This window comes from Podarcis pityusensis (assembly GCF_964106645.2).
Source record: "Podarcis pityusensis genome assembly, chromosome: 4".
NCBI lineage: Eukaryota > Metazoa > Chordata > Lepidosauria > Squamata > Lacertidae > Podarcis > Podarcis pityusensis.
The window spans coordinates 51,674,831-51,695,648 of NC_138027.1; the positions used below are offsets into that span (position 1 = coordinate 51,674,831).

A 20,818-nucleotide genomic window follows, 5' to 3' on the forward strand; every position below is an offset into this window, starting at 1 on the left:
AGGAATTCCTTGTGAAAAAAAATGGTTGGCTTAATTGGCAGTCTAGTCTCCCATTACCCCACATGGGTAACAGAAAATAGATTTACCCCACGTAGGATCAGAACCTAAGTAGGAAAAACCTGGGCTTAGATAGATGAGAACAGCAAACAATCCACCGTGACATATTGCTAGGACAATTCTATCTAAGACTGTTCCATTGAAAGAAGGTGACTTCCTGCAGGAAGTCAATTCCAGAATCTTTCCTGGTTTTAATTGGATAGCAGGCCAATGGCAGAGGTGGTCATTTGTAAACCTGTTAGTGATGTCCATTAATTTCAGTGGGTCTGCTTTGAGTATGACTAACATTAGATACAGTCCTATCTTTCTGTAATATTGAATCGGATTTATTACCACATTCAGAACAATTTTTTACTGAAACAGTTTTTATTGAAATGGTACAAGACAAGCTAAGTCTCATAATTTAAAGGTGAGTAACATATATGACAAGATACACAACTCCTTAAGTAGTACTCTGAAAGTGTTCAATCACTGTGGTCATCATCCAATTCCTTCTTTCCTGTTGGTGGTTTGGGGCCACCAGCTGGTTTTGCCATGATGATCTGCAAGCAAAAGTAGTTGTTAGACCTACATTTTTACATAGAATGCACTTCAGCTGAATTAAGGTATGACAGTATTGATTTGATATGTATCTTTTGCCTCATCTCTTACATACTTCCATAATTAGTATTACAGAAAGGTTATGCAATGAAAAATGCATTCAACCCATAAGTCTTGACCATAGCTCCAGGACTGTTTTTGCTATTTTATAAAATATTGATTAAAATTGTAGAAATCAATCAGTCTAACAGGGAAAAGCAAAACCCTCTTGCACATGTGAGTAGCCCTTGGCTGCTCTTCTTGCATCTCAAAAAGCACCCATCTCCTTTGCAGGTGTCAGTTGTACAAGACTGCTATACCCACACTGCTAAGCAAGCAATGGGGATAGCACTGTTGTCATGAGGAATTGTCTCCAAGAAGCAGTGATTGTCTGCTGTAAGTTTAGATTTCTATAGATACATGCTTAGCATGAATGCCAAAAATGGAAATCGCAGAATGCATTTCCTACAAAAGAGACACAAAACTTGGGGTGTTTTGGGTGCATTGTGTGGTAACCAAGACAAAGTGTTAATGTTCTATAAAAAAAGTCAACTACAATAACTTGCAAAATATGTAAGATTAGCACACAAATAATGCTTCTAATCGTGTAAACTAAATCATGCATATTAGTCTATAGAATAATTCTTCAAACCATGTTTTAGGAATATTAACTGTATTGTGCACCCTTATCTCAAGCAGGTTGTTAAATTGTGATGTAGCCTACACATAAGTGGAAGTGGAAGCAAAAATACACTCAGCAGCACCAGGCAGAGGAATTCATGCAAAGTCTCGTTCCTTGCCAACATGAGCCATGATACCAAATCTTACTTCACACTACTGTTCAGGTCCATCTTTCCAGTCATCCTTGTCCCAATGTTCTGAAGCTTTAGGGGCTTTTGGACCACCTGCTGCTTTTGCCATAATAATCTATAGGAATTTCACATCAAGCACAGAATTCCACCAAGTTTCAATTTTAAAAGTATTTATGTAAGAGTCTGCATAATCCTTTACTGTATGAAACTGATCATTTGAAAACAGAAGCCTACCAGAAGACTACACACTGCCACATTAAGTTATCGACCTTCAACTTTAACCAAATCATATGAAGCATATATAACCTAACAATACTCTAGCAGCTTCCATACCGTATTGATTTAGCCTGATACCTGAAGCAATAAAAAAGCCTATTACACCAACTTACCTGATCAACTCTTAGGACAGTTACTGCAGCATTTGTAGCCAGCTTAATCCCCCAGAACTTCCCAAGGTATGTGTCTAATACACCAGCTTCCAACATGTCTTTCACAGCTGCAGGTTCAGCCTATCAAATGTTAGAAAAAGAGTTCAGCGCCTCACCTTTCTGAGCAGATACAGGATTACAATGAGAGTTCCACTGATGTCAGTAAAAGAGTTAAAGGTGCTAAGAATCTGCCCATGGAACAAAATGGACAGCTAGCGGGTATTAATATTGATAATCAAGCCCATAGTATTTTGCTTTGAAAGAAAACAGTATTTCCCTATTCAAAAAAATCTTTAAGCCTTACATCACAAAACAGCTAGAATAGGAAGGTCACTAAAATAACTGTAAAAGGATTAACAAAACAAGTGGAGTTTCCCCCGCTTAAGCCTCCCCAATTGGCCCATGAAGCAGTTCTGGCCAAACCTACCCAGTCATCCACCTAATTTGTCAGGTGCAGGACAGGTAAAGCTACAGCACAGCCAAATTCAAACAGAAGAAACTGGAGTATGCTCTAACTGCATACACACTATGCCTTTAAAGAACATTTCCCTCCTCAAAAAATCCTGGGCACTATACAGTCCCAATAACTCTTAAACCACAAAATTATTCAAGGAGAAAATGTGTTTTGCCTGTGCTTTAAAAGTATAGTGAGTATGCAGCCTAAGTGTACTCCCAATTCTTCCTTTACAGATGTGCCCATCTGATTCAGAATCCCCACACCACCCTGCAACCATAGTTAAAGAGTACTGTTCCCTTGCAGACACTCTCCTAGGGATGGCCTTCCAGAACACTGCTACCACCACAAGCATGTTATGCTGGGCATTAGCCTTACCTCAATATCAAACCCAACATTTTTGTTGCCTTCTTGATGTACGGCGTAGAGCTTAGAAATAAGTTCATTAGCCTTAACTCCAGAATTTTCAGCCAGGGCTCGGGGTATAGCTTCAAATGCCTCAGCAAATTTCTTGATAGCATACTGATCAAGACCTGGACAAGTCTAAAGACAGAATTGGATTTTAAGTTGCATTATATGGAAAGTTAAATTTAGTAAAGATATTAAGTTTGTAGCTTACCTCTCCATATGACGTGATCTGCTTAGCCAACTCTATCTCTGTTGCACCACCACCTGGAACAAGACGCTTATCCTGCAAAAGAGTTCAAGCAACTATTTCAAGTCTTTTTAAAAATTTATCTCACTCTCTTCCTTTGTATTTATTTTATCAGTATACTGTCTCATATCCCACTGTCCCAACTAAGACAGGGGGAGGAGACAACATACTGCACCAAACAAACTAAAAAAAAAGAGTGTATTGTAACCCATTTTTATTGTAAGTAAGCAGTAAACAATTATTGTAAACTGCTTTTTTATAGCAGTACATAAATATTTTTAATGAATAAATAAGGCCCTGGTGAACAGAATGGTCTACCGGGCTTCAAAAGTACTACAAGCAGGTGCTAGGTGAGCCTCACTGGGAAGGATATTCCACAGCTAGAGAGTCAATACCAAAAAGGCCCTTTCCCAGGGTGGTTACCCAATTCACTTCATTTTTTTGGCAACACTAAGAGCAAGAGCTCCAAAGAGGAAGCTAAAGTTTGAGTAGATACATATTGGAGAAGGCAGGCTTACAGACAAATTAACAGTTGAGCCTAGGTTAAGCATGAAGGCTTTAGAGAAGTTTATTTCAAAAGGTTGCTTATATAAAATGGACTGTCATCTGGATGCAACGGATTGCATTATTTTATTATTTATATCCTCCCTTTCTAGAAAATTGAGCCTCCCTGGAAAGACGGTAACATCATAGTAAGTTAGCATATCCTTCTTACAGGGTAGCAGATGGTAATGACCTTGTGAGGGGATGAACAGCACAGCTGGATGAGGAGCTGGTGAGTGGCATTGTCCTCACCTATTGCCTTTGCACACCTGGAATTGTTCCCTCAGAGTTGGGAGGTAAATGGCTCAGGGTAGGGAACTGCCAAGCCAGAGATGACAATGACTACTTTATTTGCCCCCTTTTGGGGGGAAAGGGTGTTCTCATGTCAATTGGGCCACTCAATTTCACATACCATCCCCACCCCAAATTTGGCCCACCTGACTTACTGACACATGTATCACTGTAAACTTAAAACCTTAACTTCTCTCACCCTGAACCAGAGAGTGGCACTCTGCTCTACTGGGGGTAGTATATACTATTGTATATTCCAGTATGGTAGCATTTCTGCAACTGCACATGATTAACTTTGCATTTTAACAAGCCAGTAAAATAATGCTCCTCTACATTCCTGCATTGCCATGGGCTGGACTTATATGAACCTCGGGGTCCCTTCCAACTCTACAATTCTATGATTCTGCGTAGCACTTTACTCACCCGTGTGAGTACTTTGAAAGTGTTGACACCATCATCAATTGCTCTTTCTACATCATCCATAAGATTCTCTGTAGAGCCACGAATTACTATTGTAGAAATGGCACCATCTTCCTTTTCTGCAGGAAAATATATCAATGTTTTACTTGTGAAATCTGACTAAATGCAAAGTTTCTATATGCAATGTATTAAAGATAACGAGTAGACTAAAATAATAAACATACCATGTTTAAACACAACTACTTGTGTTTCCCCAACTTCTGACAAACACACACTGTCACAGTAACCAATTTCTTCTAGATTAGGTGGTGTCTGGAAAGGAAAAAGGAGGATTATGTCTATGCAAAGGAGTAGGTTTTAAAAAAACCTCTGCTGTTCTCGCTACATACCAGTCTGGGGAGGGCTGTGGCACCAACAGTTTTACATAGTCTCCTGAGATCCCACTTAGAATTCAGCCTTTAAGAAAGGAGATAAAATAGTGTTCAGGTGTAATTTTCATAATCTAGAAATTCTTGTTAGTACCAAACTAATTTTTCCAGGAATGTTCCCTATCAACATTTTACTTCCTGCAAAGACCCTGTTCTAGGGCCTTTTATAATAATAATAATAATAATAATAATAATAATAATAATAATAATAGATGAGCTCTCTATCTAGAAAATGGGAATTTGTCTTGTATAAACACTGAAAGCACCAGTCTCTCTTAAGCAATCCAGAACACACATTCTTTCCTAAGAATGTAAGTAGTGCCTGCAGGATGAGACCAAAGTATACCAAGCCCAGCAGTCTGCAATATCCCAGCAGGTACTAGCAGTCTACCAACAGACTGCAATTTACCTCTCACCACTGTCCTGTTTAGGAACAAGCAGGGACTCTGGTAATGGTTCAAGGACAGTGCCCCTCCATCATGTCTTGATTGGTAACAGAAGCATTAAAGTGCATTTCATTATTGACAAAAAAATTGACAATCGTACATATGTACACCTTATCATCATCATCCAAACTACCTGAAAACCAAAACCATATTAACTGCACACTGGACTTAAATGAAATCCCTTCCATCATCAGAAAAGTGACATCTCTATAATTCTAAAGAAAATTTGCCACAAATTGAAGAGGGGACAATTTAAGGGCAAAAATGGTACAAAATAAAATGATGAACTGTTCTGTGCCACGATCCTGACCTGCACTGAGTACTTTCCACCCATTCACCCCCATCTGTGGCTGTTCAGAAAGAGAGGAAAACACACACACAGGGATAATCTTGGTTGAAGTCATAATGGGATGAAACATATGTACTAATTTACACTTCAGGAAACAAATATGCTATGTATTTCAGTTAAATGAGCCAAGAAATGTAAACAATTTACATCTTTGCACAACTTACCTGAGTAACATAATATTATATTTGTTAGCATAATGAAGTGCCATGTCTGCCACTTTTCCTCCTGTAACTACAACATTTACACCAGCATCAGCAATGCTCTTGACTTGTAACTCCAGTAAGTTTTCCTCTCCTCTGCTAAAATTTGTCAGCTCAGCGGCATTCTTGATGAGTACAGTTCCCTGCAATTATAAAGCATTTCCCCCATCATTCTCATCTTCAATTCCTAGTATGTTTTAATACAAATAACCTGAAAAACAGACAATTCAGAAGTGACAGCTATCATAGAACCATGTTCTAAGTAATGCACATATAGATCAACAGCAACATGTGTCTCCAGGATTTCTAAAGTGTTTAGCAAACTTCAAGTACAAGGACCGAGCTGCTGAAGCAGCTAGAAAAAGTGATTTATGAATCATGGATATGGTGTTTTTGCACAAGGGTTTTTTGGGGAGCATTCCAAATGAACCATTGTCAGGTATGTTCATCTAAAGAGCCTAACATGGAAGGACTTCAGACACTTAAGACCCTAGTACCACCGAACAAAAGTTTACTAAATCATGGAAATATAGGACAGACAATCCATGAAAGGACTGCCTGCTGAAATCCCAGCCCAGATAAAATCAGTCAAAAATTTGTAGTCATTTTACTAACTTACTTACACACACGCACCATTCTTGTGGCATAACTGGAAAATATGCAACAAGAGATCCCTCCATTTGCCCAAGTTTCCCATGGAAAGCAAGAAAGGGATCCCTCACATTGTGCTGGGCACCCAGGGGCAAAAAGTCACTGCAAAGTTGTGACTGCTTCCCACTGACAGTTTTGTGGATCCCTGCCTTAACACAGAACAGATTGCATTTTTAAAAGGGCTGCAGCTATTTATCTAGTTGCAGCACCACTTTTTACAGTCACGATAATAGGACTGTCCCTCTCTGTGCTAACCAAGGTTTCGCCATATCGGCCCCTGTGAGCAGAACTGCACAAAGGAAGGTAGCTCTCGGCCTGGTTCACCATGCAAATGCAGACACGGAAAGGATCACCTTGAGAAAATAAGCAACTACTATATATATGTATAGACATGCTGCTGCTTCATACATATTTAATACTTCCAAAGGGTGGGAAACCATACCTTAGTTTCTGTTATCATACCATCAAAAGGGCAAGAATACACAGCTATTTTGGCATCTTTGACAGAAGTAACATCACCTTCAGTTTCTTTTTTAAAAACCATGCCATGCAATACTGTAGAAGCACAAATGCCAGAACCCTGAAAAGAACAGATTATAATTACCATTCCATCCAAGTTAAGCCACTGAAATCACACTGAGTTGGATCTAGACTGTCATACTTGGGAGTAGATTTCATTGATTTTAAGAGACCTACTGCAAAGTCTGAATACAACTAATTTTTTACTTTAATTAAATTAATGTGCTATTTAATGTGAAAGCATACCTGAACTCTGATTGTATCTGCTTAGGAACAGTTAAATTGCTACAATTTAAAGCATTTGTTTTATCATTCTTATGTTTCTATTTCAACACAGCAAATGATTCCCTACTCTAGATCTTCCCAATCTTCCCCACTGATATTTGAAGAGAAATGCTAATTATCTAATTGAAGAGAAATTCATTATCTTATTGACTGAAAGCCAGAACTCTTTCTTTTCTGCGAAATCTACTTTCAAATTTCAGAATCGGAATGTTTATATGTATCCATACCTACATATGAAGTCTCTAATCTCCCAGGAAAACGATATAGGAACAGTCTACTAAAAATCCACAGATGGTATGTTTTTTACACCCTCTCCTGTTTTTGCCCCCAACCAAAGTTCAGACAGAACTGCTTTTCTTCAAGGTTACCATAACTAAAGCTGCAACCCTCAAGCATAGTGACCAGAAGGCAAGTTCCAGTGAAACAAAGTGCCTTCAATGTTGAGTATTACAGTACTGAAAGGAAAAGAAAGAATGACTTACTATGATCTTGCACACTCTGATGTTGTCAACATTAAAGTGACCCGACTCGGGGAAAATAGAGACTGTGAGAGAGCGAAAAATGAAAAGTAACATGTTTTTAGGAAGCATTGTTAAGCTAGCTAGTCATCTAATTTAGTTATTTTATTAATTACATGCCACAGAATCTGTGGGAATAGCGCCAGTTACAATATTATGCTTTATAATATGAACAAGTAAGTGTTACTCTATTTTAGACACTGTTGCAGCTTGACAAGAGCAGCTCAGGAAAATACAGGTACCTTGGTTTAAGAACAGCCCTGTTTACGAACTATTCAGTTTATGAACTCCGCAAAACCCCAAGTAGTGTCCTGGTTTGCGAACTTTACCCCGGTCTAAGAACGGAAGCCAAATGGTAGAAGGGCACCGGCGGTGGGAGGCCTCATTAGGGAAAGCGTGCCTCAGTTTAAGAACAGTTTCGGTTTAAGAACGGGCCTCCAGAACAGATTAAGTTCATAAACAGAGGCACCAATGTACTCAACTGAAAAACGACATTGAACAAGAAATTAAGACAAGTGACTTTCACTACAAAAAACAAGCTTGAAACTAACATGAAAATATTTTAGGTATCAAAAACAAAATACTATGTTTAGATTTTAAAAAATGACATATACTTACCACATGCCTGAGCAATAAGTTTAGTAAGAAATATTTCACTGCCACATTGTTTACTCATTATTGAAGTTTGCAGCAAAGATGCCACTTCTTCAACATCCCGAAGATTTTTTGCAGAGCAGCACACTAGATCAGGAAGTATCTCTAAGGCTTTCTTCAAAGCTTTTTCATAGCCTTCAATTACCTAAAATTAAAGACACCAGCATGTCTGTACTGTGATGCATAAGTTGTTAAAAGTTCAAAGTCAGTTTGATATCTTAACCTCACAAAGGATTGGATTCAGACCTCCCAGGAATAAAACTCTGCCAACTGGACTCTTCCATAAGCAGAAGCAGGGAAAGTGACCAGTTTTCCCTGAAGCCCCATTCCACACAAAAAGAGCCATTTTATTTAGACAGGGACATCTGGATCCAACCCAATCTCCACAAGGCAAAATAGGACACAATTAGGAATGGAAAAATTAAGAGGATAAACAAGAGACTAAGTTTCATACACAATTATTCAAAGATCCTAGAATACTAATTTGAATTGCAATAATCTGAACAAAATAAAAGATTACCTCTGAAACAGAAAGTCCCATTCTTAGAAGCTCCTCTGCATGTTCTAGGAGGGCTCCAGCAAACACAAGAACAAAATTTGTTCCATCACCAACTTCTTGCTCTTGCATGTGAGAAGCCAAGACAATCATTTTTGCAGCTGGATGTTGAACCTGTTTAAGATTTTGTATCAGAGAACACTATTAAGCACACTTGTGTATATACTAATAGCATGCTTCAATATGTATTACGCTGCATTACAAATTCAAAACATTTAACTAATTCTGTGCACCTAAATCTTATTATGTGGCAACAGTCATTAAAACACGTACGTGAAATAGCAAAACTTTGGCGTAATTAACAAGTTCTTCATACAATCTTAGCAGCATACATTTCTTATAATCATGCTAATTCAACCCTGATATACACAAAGCTGCCTGTACCACAAATTTCTATCCATCCCATACACCCCACCCAAAGGTGTCTTTGGACCCCTTCACAGGGAAACAACACAAGCCTAGAAAAGCTTAGCTTGTAACAGATAGCATACATAATGTTTCGCCATAAATAATCCCCATGTACAAGTCAATATATCCTTAGCAGACTACAAATGAATAAGGCAGGAAGGAATTTACCTCCAACTCTCTTAGGATGGTAGCAGCATCATTAGTAACAAAAAGCTTCTCCAAATGATTGATAACCATTTTGTTCATCCCTTTTAAAAAAAAAATAGAACACCTCAAGTATGTGAATGACAATTTAATATAACTAGACAGTGTTATGAAATGTGAATTAGTTTCAGGATTTAATTCTATCTAATTCTCCTGGCATGCTCTGGTCCATGGGGTCACAAAGAGTCGGACACGACTAAACGACTAAACAACAACAACAAATTCTCCAAACAAATCATGGCATTGTTCCTGGGTTTATCAACAAACAAAAGCATCATAAGCTGTATTTCTTAATACATACTACATAGTCACCCTAAATTCCTCTTTTTAAGGTTATAATTTACGAATATTTTAAAAAGTCTTACCATTTGGTCCATAGGCTGTGCGAGTTGTTTGAGCAAGCTCTTTACATGCCTGAATATTTCGAAACACAGCTTCTTCTAATCCTGAATAATGCTACAGACACAAAACAAAGTATTTTAAATTAAAGTACATGAAAAAGTATAATATAGTAGTGAGAGAAATATTTGGGCACACAATAGACAATAATTGCATGACTAGGTAAAAAATGTTGGTAACTATGTGAAGGAGTAGATGCCAGGGCCACAGCCCCCAGGACTCCAGGACTATTTGAAGACATTGGCTGTGCATTTAAAAATCACAGGTCTAGAATCATACAAGTGAGATATAAAAACAAAGACTCATGATTCTACATCAGGGGTCAGCAAACTTTTTTCAGCAGGGGGCAGGTCCACTGTCCCTCAGACCTTGTGGGGAGCCAGACTATATTTGGGGGATGGATGAATGAATTCCTATGCCCTACAAATAACCCAGAGACGCATTTTAAATAAAAGCACATATTCTACTCATGTAAAAACACGCTAATTCCCAGACCGTCCACAGGCCGGATTCAGAAGGCGATTGAGCCAGATCCGGGCCCCGGGCCTTAGTTTGTCTATCTATGTTCTATATCAAATACAGGTTTGCAGAAGGTTACTCGCCATCTTTAAGAAAAGGCAATGAACACTGAGTTAAGCCAGTCCTCCACTGTGCCCACAAACTACTGCCCACCAAGTTGTAATCCTGAACTGGCACACAGGCCAACTGAACAGTCAAACATTTCAAGAATGCCACTGCACAGTTGGCGGCTTATTTTTGTTTGTTTGACTGATTAAAGTGTCATTTGTTATCAAAGTGAGGTAAAAGAATAGCTTGGCCACCTAGCCCTATAGCAGTCAGGAGTGAATCTAAAAGCATAGCAAAGTTTATCCCAGTGGCTACCCATTATAGGTGCAAGCATCTCCAAATAGAAATAGATGGAAACATCATTGTCCCTGTCAACATATCGAACTAGGCCCCAGCTTCAAAGATTAACTCAGTCATAAAACTCATATACCGTACTATAAAACTCTTACTATAAACAAAAGTAAAACACCAAGTACAGTGGTACCTCAGGTTACAGATGCTTTGGGTTACAAACTCTGCTAACCCAAAGTAGTATCTCGGGTTACAAACTTTTCCCAGGATGAGAACGGAAATTGTGCGCCGGCGGTGTGGGAGGCCCCATTAGCAAAAGCGCGCCTCAGGTTAAGCACGGTTTCGGGTTAAGAATGGACCTCCAGAACAAATTACGTTTGTAACCCGAGGTACCACTGTACAGGATGTGAAAGCTCCTGGATCCTTTCCACATATGTGACCTACAATGTAAGTACATGGACCATGCAGTCACGAGTTATGTACAGTTGAGCTGCACAGGTGTCTTAAGCCAACCATTCCCACTCCTCCATCACCAGGGCTGCTAAGTTCAGGGTGGCAGGAGGAAATGCAGCATCCTGTCGTACTCTGAGCCTACGGCCATGGAGGTGGAAGAACAACGTGTGGGCATTCCAGCTCAGAAGAGTGAACACAGGAAGCTGCACAAAGCATCCCTGACACGAATTTGAAAGGAAAGTGGCAAGGCAAGCAGCAAAGCAGCGGATGCCTTAGCTCTGGGCCGGTTCTGCTTCAGAATCGGAACCTTAGCAACTCCCTTCAACGAAAAATTCCGCCGCCGGCCGCGAACTTGGCGCGTGCCCATGACGTCAGCAAACGCGGTAAGAAGTCACCGTCACCCACCCCTCTACCGCGCGCGAGCCCCCGAGTTGCTAGGCAGCGGGCGCGCCAATGAGTGCGGCGAGAGAGACGTCAAGTGACAGGGAAGGGGCATGAATGAAATATTAGGGCGTGTCCGTTGTGACGGGAGAGTAGCCCCTGGCTCCCCTTCGGAAAGCGGGGGTTGGGGGGGGGAGCACGTTAATTCTTCAGGCGACTGCTAACCGCCAGTGAGCGCGCGCCAAGCTAACGGGCTTCCAGTCCACGGGCGATGGGGCCCAGTAGCCCCGCCTCCTTAGAAGCGCCGGGCTGAGGCGTCGCTTCTGGAACCTTCTGCGTTCCTTCGCCGCCACGCTCGCGAGCTTCTCTCTCTCTTTCACACACACACACATACAATCACCCACCTTCGCTCCGTCTTTCAGCATCTGGGCGAAGCCCGGGGCCTTCGGAACGTGCATCGCCATCTCTGCGAGGTCTCGAACCACACGCGGCCGCGCACACAAGAAAAGGAAGGGAGACGCCGAGGCGGAGTGGCAGCGCGCGCAGCTCCCGCTTCGCACGCAAGCGCAGAAGAAGAAGGGGAGGAGACTCAAGGAAATGGCTGCTGGGAGCAGAGGGCGGGAGGGATTGAGCATGCGCGGCCGGAGGTCCGCGTCGGTTTCCCTGCCCGACTCCGAAGGCGGTTTGCCCTCCTCATTGCAGTTGAGCGACGCCAAAGGCCCGCTTGTTCCTCTCCCTCCTCGCCTTTGCCGTTTCCACTCCAGACTTGACGCTTGGAATGTTTTCGGCTCCCTAATCTGAAACGCTTAAATCTTAGATCGTTTCTGAACCAGATTTGATGGAGGGGGGGGGGCTTGACTCCAAACTACGTGGCTTGCACTCATGTCCCATTGAAATAAATAGGAGGAATGAATCATGATTTAGTTCTCATTGGTTTCAGTGGGGCTTAGGCTGCAATTCCGACCCCACTTACTTGGAAGTCTTCTTTCTCTTAGCCGAGTAAGATTGTCTTCATAAACACAGTTTTAACAGTGTGTCCCTAAGTGACTGTGGAGGCCAATTCTGGGTCCACATATCCTTCCACAGTGGGGACATTGGTTTCTGGGCGGGAGTTGATCACGCTGAGGGTTTGCCAAGCATCTTAGCATGTTTCTCCCTTGCGTCCTGAGTTCGAGGGTCTTCAAAGCCCATGACACCTTTGGTAAAGGCTGTTCTCCAACTGGAGCGCTCACAGGCCAGTGTTTCCCAGTTGTCAGTGTTTATACTACTTTTTTTTAGATTTGCCTTGAGACAGTCTTTAAACCTCTTGTTGACCACCAGCATTACGCTTTCCATTTAAGTTCGGAATAGAGTAGTTGCTTTGGAAGACTATCATCAGGCATCCGCACAACATGACCAGTCCAAAGAAGTTGATGTTGAAGAATCATTGCTTCAACACTGGTGATCTTTGCTTCTTCCAGTACTCTGGTATTAGTTCGCCTGTCTTCCCAAGTGATGTGTAAAAAATTTTGGAGACACTGTTGATGGAATCTTTCAAGGAGTTGGAGATGGCATTTATAAGTGGTCCATGTTTCACAAGCATATAGTAAGGTTGGTAGTACAATAGCTTTGTAAACAAGCATTTTAGTTTCCCTGTGAACGTCCCGGTCTTCAAACACTCTGCACTTCAATCGGGATAAAGCCACACTCGCAGATCTCAGGCAATGCTGGATTTCGGCATCAGTGTTGGCCCTTGTGGAAAGATAACGACCTAGGTAAGAGAAGTGATCAACATTTTCCAATGTTACACCATTGAATTGAATTTGTGGCACTGCAGAGGGTTTATTTTGTACTTGTTGGTGCAGCACTTTGGTTTTTGGGATGTTGAGTGATAGGCCAAGCTTTTCGTAAGCTTCTGCAAAGATAATTAGGATGATTTGGAGGTCATCCTCTGAGCATGTGCAGACTACGTTGTCATCAGAATACTGAAGCGCTATGACAGAAGTTATTGTAACCTTACTCTTTGCTTTCAGCCTGCTCAGATTGAAGAGCTTTCCATCTGCTCGATATATGATTTCTACTCCGGTGGGGAGTTTCCCTTCAACTAAGTGTAGGATCATGGCAATGAAAATAATGAACAGAGTTGAGGCAATAACACAACCCTGTTTAACACCTGATCCCACTGAATGGTTCACTTGGAAGTAAGTGCTATTGAATTCAGTGAGACTTCTAAATAGATACTGTTAGCTGGGATCCAGCCCTGTAGCTTCTTGGGACCAGATAGAAATTTGTGTCCCTTTATTATTTATTTCATGTCATTTATACACTGTCCTTTAGCCAAAAAGGATATCAGAATAACTTACAGGATGTCATTACTTAAGAAGGCCCCTGCCCTCAGCGTTGCAAGGTATGGCATATGAGGGGAGGGAAAAGGAATGAGAGCGAAGATTGTTCTGTCCAGCAAGATGAAAAGTAAAGCTTGCACTGATGGACCTATTACCATCTAACTGCGCTGGATTCATCCCAGGCACATGGAAAGAATAGAGTAAGGAAATGGACATTGAACTGTGTTGATGGGTTTAGTTACAGGTAGGTAGCAGTGTTGGTCTGCCGTAGTTGAAACAAAATAAAAAAATGGCCACCATAGAAGGATCAATTTGCCATTTAAATTATCCAGTGTCTTTTAACCCTGCATCCAGCCAAAGTTTTTGCCAGTACAGGTAAGGTAAAGGTAAAGGTACCCCTGCCCGTACGGGCCAGTCTTGACAGACTCTAGGGTTGTGCGCTCATCTCACTCTAGAGGCCGGGAGCCAGCGCTGTCCGCAGACACTTCCGGGTCACGTGGCTGTTGGAATTCTGCCTGGGTCAGAGGAATGTGCCACAGCGTAGGCACCGGCAGATATTCCTGTCGACCTCCCCGCGTCTCCCAACCTCTGCTGATAAGCAGGCGAGGTCCGGCGATTCTTCTCAGATGTATGAGAGGAACACACCGTTCTTCCTCTCTCCCCTTTGGTGTCCCCAGGGAGGGGAAAGAAGCAGACAGAAAACTATTTACATCATTTATTTCTGCCTCTTACATCAGTACAGAGAATCATGTCTGCACTCAACAACAGCAAGAAGAAACTCCTCCCAAGTACATCCAGTACGGGTCATATGACACACACACACTGAGCTAACATCCGGTGCTCAGTACAGAATGGACTGCCCCTTTGTTCCCATGGCAACAGTCACAAACATCCTGTCTGGCTTTCCAGCCACAAGCAGCTGGCTGAGCTGCTAGAGCCTTTGCTTGCTGCAGCATTGGTGCTTTATGGTAACATACTCCCCCTAAAGTATCAATGTGTGCTGCGAGCAAAGCGTCATCCAGAGAAGAAAACAAACAGTTGTTATATTTATAACATTCCCCTGTTGTTTCAGTTCCACCCTTGGAACTACCCGCCACTGGTTTAACCAATGTACCTCTCTGGTTGTGTGACTTCGCATTACCTCGGTTAACAACTCTCTGTTGTGCCTTTGTCTCTGACTCAGACACAGCTTCAATCTGTCCTTGGTCGTTTACAATAGCAACATATGCAAGGTTAGCAAACTCCTTTGAATACCTCTTGGGTGGTACACCCTTCGTTGCTCTCTCAGACCTACGTAAGAGGTTCTGATCCTCTGTGCTCACTGGTTCAACCTTTGGACTCTCTGGAGAACCAGTACTAAGCTTAATCAATGGTTCATCCTCCTCTTCTGAGGGTCTAGTCATTATGTGAGATTTCCTCTCAATGACTGTGACAACTGAGCTGTCTGAGCTATCGCTGTCATGATCAGTACTACTGAACTCAATAAGATCAAACTCATCATCATCAGAATCCTCTGTGGGAAATGCGTGAACAATCAACCTCTCCTGTTCAGGAGCACTCTCTAGAAACCTTGTGAGAATCACCTGACCAGATTCAGACAAAATTACTCTGTAGAGACCTTTTTCATAACCCACAAAAATGCCTCTGGCATTCTTTACTCCACCTGGAGCTTCTGTTCTCACATGAGACCCGAAAACCTTAAAATAGGCAACAGAAGGTTTTCTATTGAACAGCTTCTCAAAAGGAGAACATCCCAACTCTGTTGAGACCTTTCTCAACCACACATGAAGATAGGACGCTAGCGATTCGGCCCAATATTCATGTGGCAAATGTGAACTCAGCAATTGTGCATTCATTCCCTTTTGCAATTCTTTGTTCACTTTTACACAGACCCCCCTGTTCCACGCTTCTTGCGAAACTGCCACTTTGTGGTCTATCCCTTTTCCATCCAGGAACTTCTGAAACTTCTGTAACAGAAAAACTTGTTTGTCATCTGTGAAAAGACAATCAATGTTAGCATCATGCATATTTTTAACCTTGTCACAAAACTCCTGAAACTTTTCTAAAGTTTCTTGCGGTTTCTCCATCATATAAACCCAAGAATAATTAGTGAAACAATCCACACACACAAGGTAAAACTTTGCACCGCCTCTAGATGGTTCTAGAGGACCAATCACATCAGCATACACCCGCTGAAATGCTCTGTCGACCTTCTTCGTCACCTTCCTGGTGCTCACACTGGTCATACCTGCAAGAGAGATTTCGTTAGAATCAGAAGAATTACATTTCATGTAATCACTTTGATCAAAAGTCAACAAATACAGTCCATCTTTCTCTTTGGCAGTAAGAAACAGTTCTCCATCTTTGTAGATCTTGCAGCTTTTAGCATCATAGGACAGTTTCAGTCCTTTCTTTGCAATCTGCGACACGCTCAGCAGATTAAATCTCAGTTCTGGAACCAGGTAAACATCATTTATAGTCAAGTTCAGACTCTCAAGATACACAGTCCCAATTCCAGTCGCTTCCAACTCTTGACCGTTGGCCTGTTTCACAGTGAAGCTTTGCTTCTTCAACGTCGAAAACAGTCCTCTGTGCGGGCACAAATGTTTTGTACAGCCCGTGTCGATTATGAATGCGTTCCCAACATCTGGCGTGGTTCCTTTCGCCATCATAGCCTTTGCAGGTTTCACCTGGCACTTGGTACGGCTTTTGCCTGACGCCTGAGGCTTCGTAGAGCTGCTCTTTGCTCCTCTTGACTGGCGCGGCTTCTTACAGTTTCGCTGTAGATGCCCAGTCTGTCCACAATTGTAGCATCGGACAGCACTCAATGCTACACCATGCTCTCCAGTAGCATCAGCAGTGGGGGAATTAGAACTCTGTTCTTCCCTCCCCCTGTCTTTTTCTTCCAGTGCAGCAAGTCTGTCGTGTTCATTCAGGACCACAGCACAAACTCTCTCCGCGGTCAGCTGCGCGGCCGGTAGGGAACCAAGCTGACTGGCAACAACCTTGTAGGTGCGGCTAAGGCTGTTTATCATCATGAAGCAAAACACTTCCTCCTGAAGACGGAAATTGCGTTCCACCATCTGTTGACGCAGAAACTTCATTTCTGTCAGGTGCGCTTGAACATCTCCATCAGGCGCAAGTCTCAGATTGGTCAATTTCTCAAAATACAGCAACGCTGAAGAACCAGCATCTCTCTGATGCGTTGTACGCAGCGTGTCCCAAACCTCTTTCGCATTTTCTAAATGCTGAACATGCACCAACTGATCATCTGAGACACACAGAATTATAGCAGTCCTGGCCCTTACATTCTGTGACTCCCAACCTCTGGTTGGTGCTGCAGGGATGGGGTTTTCAATTACATCAAAAAGCCTTTGATTCTGCAGCAGGGCCTTCATCTTTACAGACCAAGATGAATAATTGTCATCGGTTAAGGGAGGTGGGCAAGGCAAACCTCCCCCTTTCTTTGCATCCATCTTGAAGCCAAGCCTCCAGCTCACTGTCAAACAAACTGTAAAATCCAACAGTTGTTTTTTTCTTTCTCACGCAGCAAACTGCAAATTGTTTACGCTCTTTGCACCTGGCAGCTGAACTCAGGCTGCTATTGAAAAGTCCCTTCCAAGAGCTCGTAAACCTTGTAGCCGAAACATTCTCTGATTTTGTTTCGCTTTCCCAGGCTCACACTCAGAGTCCAGCCCCTTTGCCAGTAACTTTCCAGGACCGTTACCTAGCAACAATGCATTTCAATAGGACATCTTATCTACCACAAAAATTTGTGGAATGCAGGCTTCAGCCTTCAAGCTGCAGGCCTCTTCCTCCGGAGCTCTTGTTTTCTTTGAAACACAGCTCCGTGAACCAGGGAATTAATCTTCCTGCGTTCACACTTTTAGCCCGAAATGCAGCATACCTTGAACTTTGTTGCTCTGGAAAACACCTCTTCTTTCCATCAGCTGTCTGTGGAGCCTCTGGCATCTTTCAGACGCTTCTCTTCCTCCTTGGAGCAGAGGAGGACAATTTACCAGCCTCTCATGCAGATGTTCGATGGATCGAAACCATCCTCTGCTACCACTGTTGGAATTCTGCCTGGGTCAGAGGAATGTGCCACAGCGTAGGCACCGGCAGATATTCCTGTCGACCTCCCCGCGTCTCCCAACCTCTGCTGATAAGCAGGCGAGGTCCGGCGATTCTTCTCAGATGTATGAGAGGAACACACCGTTCTTCCTCTCTCCCCTTTGGTGTCCCCAGGGAGGGGAAAGAAGCAGACAGAAAACTATTTACATCATTTATTTCTGCCTCTTACATCAGTACAGAGAATCATGTCTGCACTCAACAACAGCAAGAAGAAACTCCTCCCAAGTACATCCAGTACGGGTCATATGACACACACACACTGAGCTAACATCCAGTGCTCAGTACAGAATGGACTGCCCCTTTGTTCCCATGGCAACAGTCACAAACATCCTGTCTGGCTTTCCAGCCACAAGCAGCTGGCTCAGCTGCTAGAGCCTTTGCTTGCTGCAGCATTGGTGCTTTATGGTAACAGTGGCCAGCGTGACAAGCTGCATCTGGTGAGCCAGCGCAGCACACGGAACTCCGTTTACCTTCCCGCTGGTAAGCGGTCCCTATTTATCTACTTGCACCCGGGGGTGCTTTCGAACTGCTAGGTTGGCAGGCGCTGGGACCGAACGACGGGAGCGCACCCCGCCGCAGGGATTCGAACCGCCGACCATACAATCGGCAAGTCCTAGGCACTGAGGTTTTACCCACAGCGCCACCCGCGTCCCGCCAGTACAGGTACAGTAATATAAAATAAATTGATACTCACCAGCCACAAGGGGGCAAACTTCCCTTTATTTATACTGTATATAGGCCTTTCTTCATTACCATGTTGGGGCAGCATCATAAAGTGCAGTAGAAGGAAATAATGGACTCACACTTATCTTTTGCACCATGCTTTCTAGGCACAGGTCTGTGATTTCCTGGAAAAGCAGGGACCTGTGATTAGAAAATGTCAAGGGAAATTAGTGTGGATCAGCCCAGAGTGAGGTTTATGCTACGTGCATACATTGTTTCTATACAGACCTCCCAACCCAGCACTCTGAGGCCTTTCTCCCCATTCCTACTTTTATGCCGCAGAAAAACCCTCCCCTACCTCTTGAAGTGCAACTGTTTGAAATATTGGCAATTTCTACTTTTGTTGTGGTAGGGGTGGGGAATGGGGCTCCCAGAAAGTAGCAGATTGAAAATATCTTTAGGGAGAGAAATGGCCTGAAAATGAGCCTGGTCAATGACAGAAAAGTGACTCTACAAGGAAAACATGTGTGTTGGGGAGAACAGTCTCAGGCCGAGTGAGATATGTTGGGTTTTGGAGCCTTGCTTCAGCTGGTCTTTCTGAGATTTGGGGCAAGGTGTCATCAAGTTGGCTGGTGATATCCAGCTCTATTTCTCTGTAACATCTGAATCAGGGGAGGCTATGCAAGCCATGAACTGGTGCCTGGACTCAGTGGTGGGCTGGATGAGAGCCAAAAAACTGACTCTGAATAACTGGCCACATGGAGGCTCCGTGGTTGAGCCCTGATAATCCTTTAGGTTAAGAGTTAGTTTTATGTTTGCACATACGTTCATTTCCCCTTTCATTACATAATAAAAACTAAAAGCAAAGAAAGACAGCAGATGAATACTTTTATATTCTGAGGAGCAAGACTATGAAACTAAAGCAGCTTTGAGCACACAGTATTCATATGAACAGTGTTGGTGGTTAGAGCAGATAATCAGTGTAGACTTGCTCCTCCATCTGTTTCTGGTTTGGGTTTTTTGAAAAAAATTGTCCCTTCCTCCCCTGTCAAATGTGCCTGAAAGCAATAGTGAAAATTAGCAGCGATGAAAATGCAGGGAGCCACTTGCAAACACTTCATCTATAAGGAGCACTGGATTTGGTATACTGTTGATATTTGGTATACTGTTGATATAGTTGATATTTCAGACTAACAGGTTGTGACCTAATTCTAATGGTTGTTCCACCAACACATACAAGAAGCCATGATACTATGATAGATCAGGTCAAGTCTGCCACACAGATGTTTAAGAGCTGAGTTTCCAGTGTCATACTCAAATATTAAAGCATCTTCTTAAAATGTCTTCCTAATAACATCCGACTAAAATAAGAGTGAAAAAGCATGTGTCCCCACACACTTAGAATATGTCTTGAATACTTATTTGAGGCTCAGCATCTGGTCATGACTTTGAGTTGGCCTTGATCTTTATTTAGCCACACTATATTCTGCAGGGTGCTTGGCCTTGATAGAGGACCATCCAAAGGTCACAGACTTGGCTGTTGGCAGTTGCCCTCTTTTTACCAGCCAAAATCTATTACTGTACAAATGGAAATCCCCAGCTTATGTGCACCTTAGTTTTGACAAATTTAATGAGTGCTCATTAAGGTTTATTTTTGAAGAAAAAAATGCAAAAGTTTGGAAATAATAAAACACCAGAAAATTTAAGCGATGATAGGATAAAAATATGAAATCATTTTTCAATCTGTTGGATTAGCACTGCAATTTATGCCATTGTATGCAGGTGTAATTTGTTATATGTAAACAAGTCTCCAAAAAACACTTGGGCAGTATTCAACCAATTTTTTCTCAGAGTAGACCCATTGAAATTAAGGTATTTAACTCCATCATTTTAATTCATTTCAGTGAGTGTACTCTTGAGTAAAACTAAGCTGAATATTATCCTTGAAGCTTATTTTTAACCATAAAATTATGATTTTAAAAAATGTGTGTTAGAAGCTGCTGTCATGACCCCATTTTTGGCAGCAGCTTGTATTCAGACCTAGATTAGGAGAGACCTGTGAGATCAGAAGTACCAGTGGTAAAGGCCATGGGACAGATAGCCACAGTCACAAGCCCCAACACTGGGCCTGAGCAACAGGTTCTCAGTCAAT

General features: G+C 42.4%; 1 protein-coding gene and 1 long non-coding RNA gene across 3 annotated transcripts; one reads left to right on the forward strand and one right to left on the reverse strand.

The window, feature by feature from the left end:
• Positions 1–404: 404 nt before the first annotated feature.
• CCT8 (chaperonin containing TCP1 subunit 8) lies at positions 405–12,325 on the reverse strand. 2 transcript variants are annotated; one of them, XM_081003542.1, is made up of 16 exons: positions 11,953–12,325; positions 9,823–9,913; positions 9,422–9,501; positions 8,810–8,959; positions 8,254–8,434; positions 7,600–7,661; positions 6,756–6,893; positions 5,627–5,805; positions 4,629–4,695; positions 4,464–4,551; positions 4,243–4,358; positions 2,950–3,021; positions 2,709–2,873; positions 1,838–1,957; positions 1,465–1,563; positions 405–599 (listed from the first exon to the last, which is right to left on the reverse strand). In XM_081003542.1, exons 1-15 carry the CDS (start codon positions 12,181–12,183, stop codon positions 1,471–1,473), a joined length of 1,833 nt encoding a protein of 610 aa, XP_080859668.1. In that variant the 5' UTR covers positions 12,184–12,325; the 3' UTR covers positions 405–599; positions 1,465–1,470. The 2 variants fall into 2 exon arrangements, with proteins under 2 accessions (XP_080859668.1, XP_080859669.1); XM_081003543.1 differs by lacking the exon at positions 1,465–1,563 and having other exon boundaries at positions 11,953–12,161.
• Positions 12,326–12,475: 150 nt separating this feature from the next.
• On the forward strand, positions 12,476–19,816 carry LOC308476142. The gene is made up of 2 exons (XR_013985771.1): positions 12,476–14,247; positions 18,667–19,816. It is a non-coding gene; the product is annotated as an uncharacterized lncRNA (long non-coding RNA).
• The last annotated feature ends 1,002 nt before the right edge of the window (positions 19,817–20,818 follow it).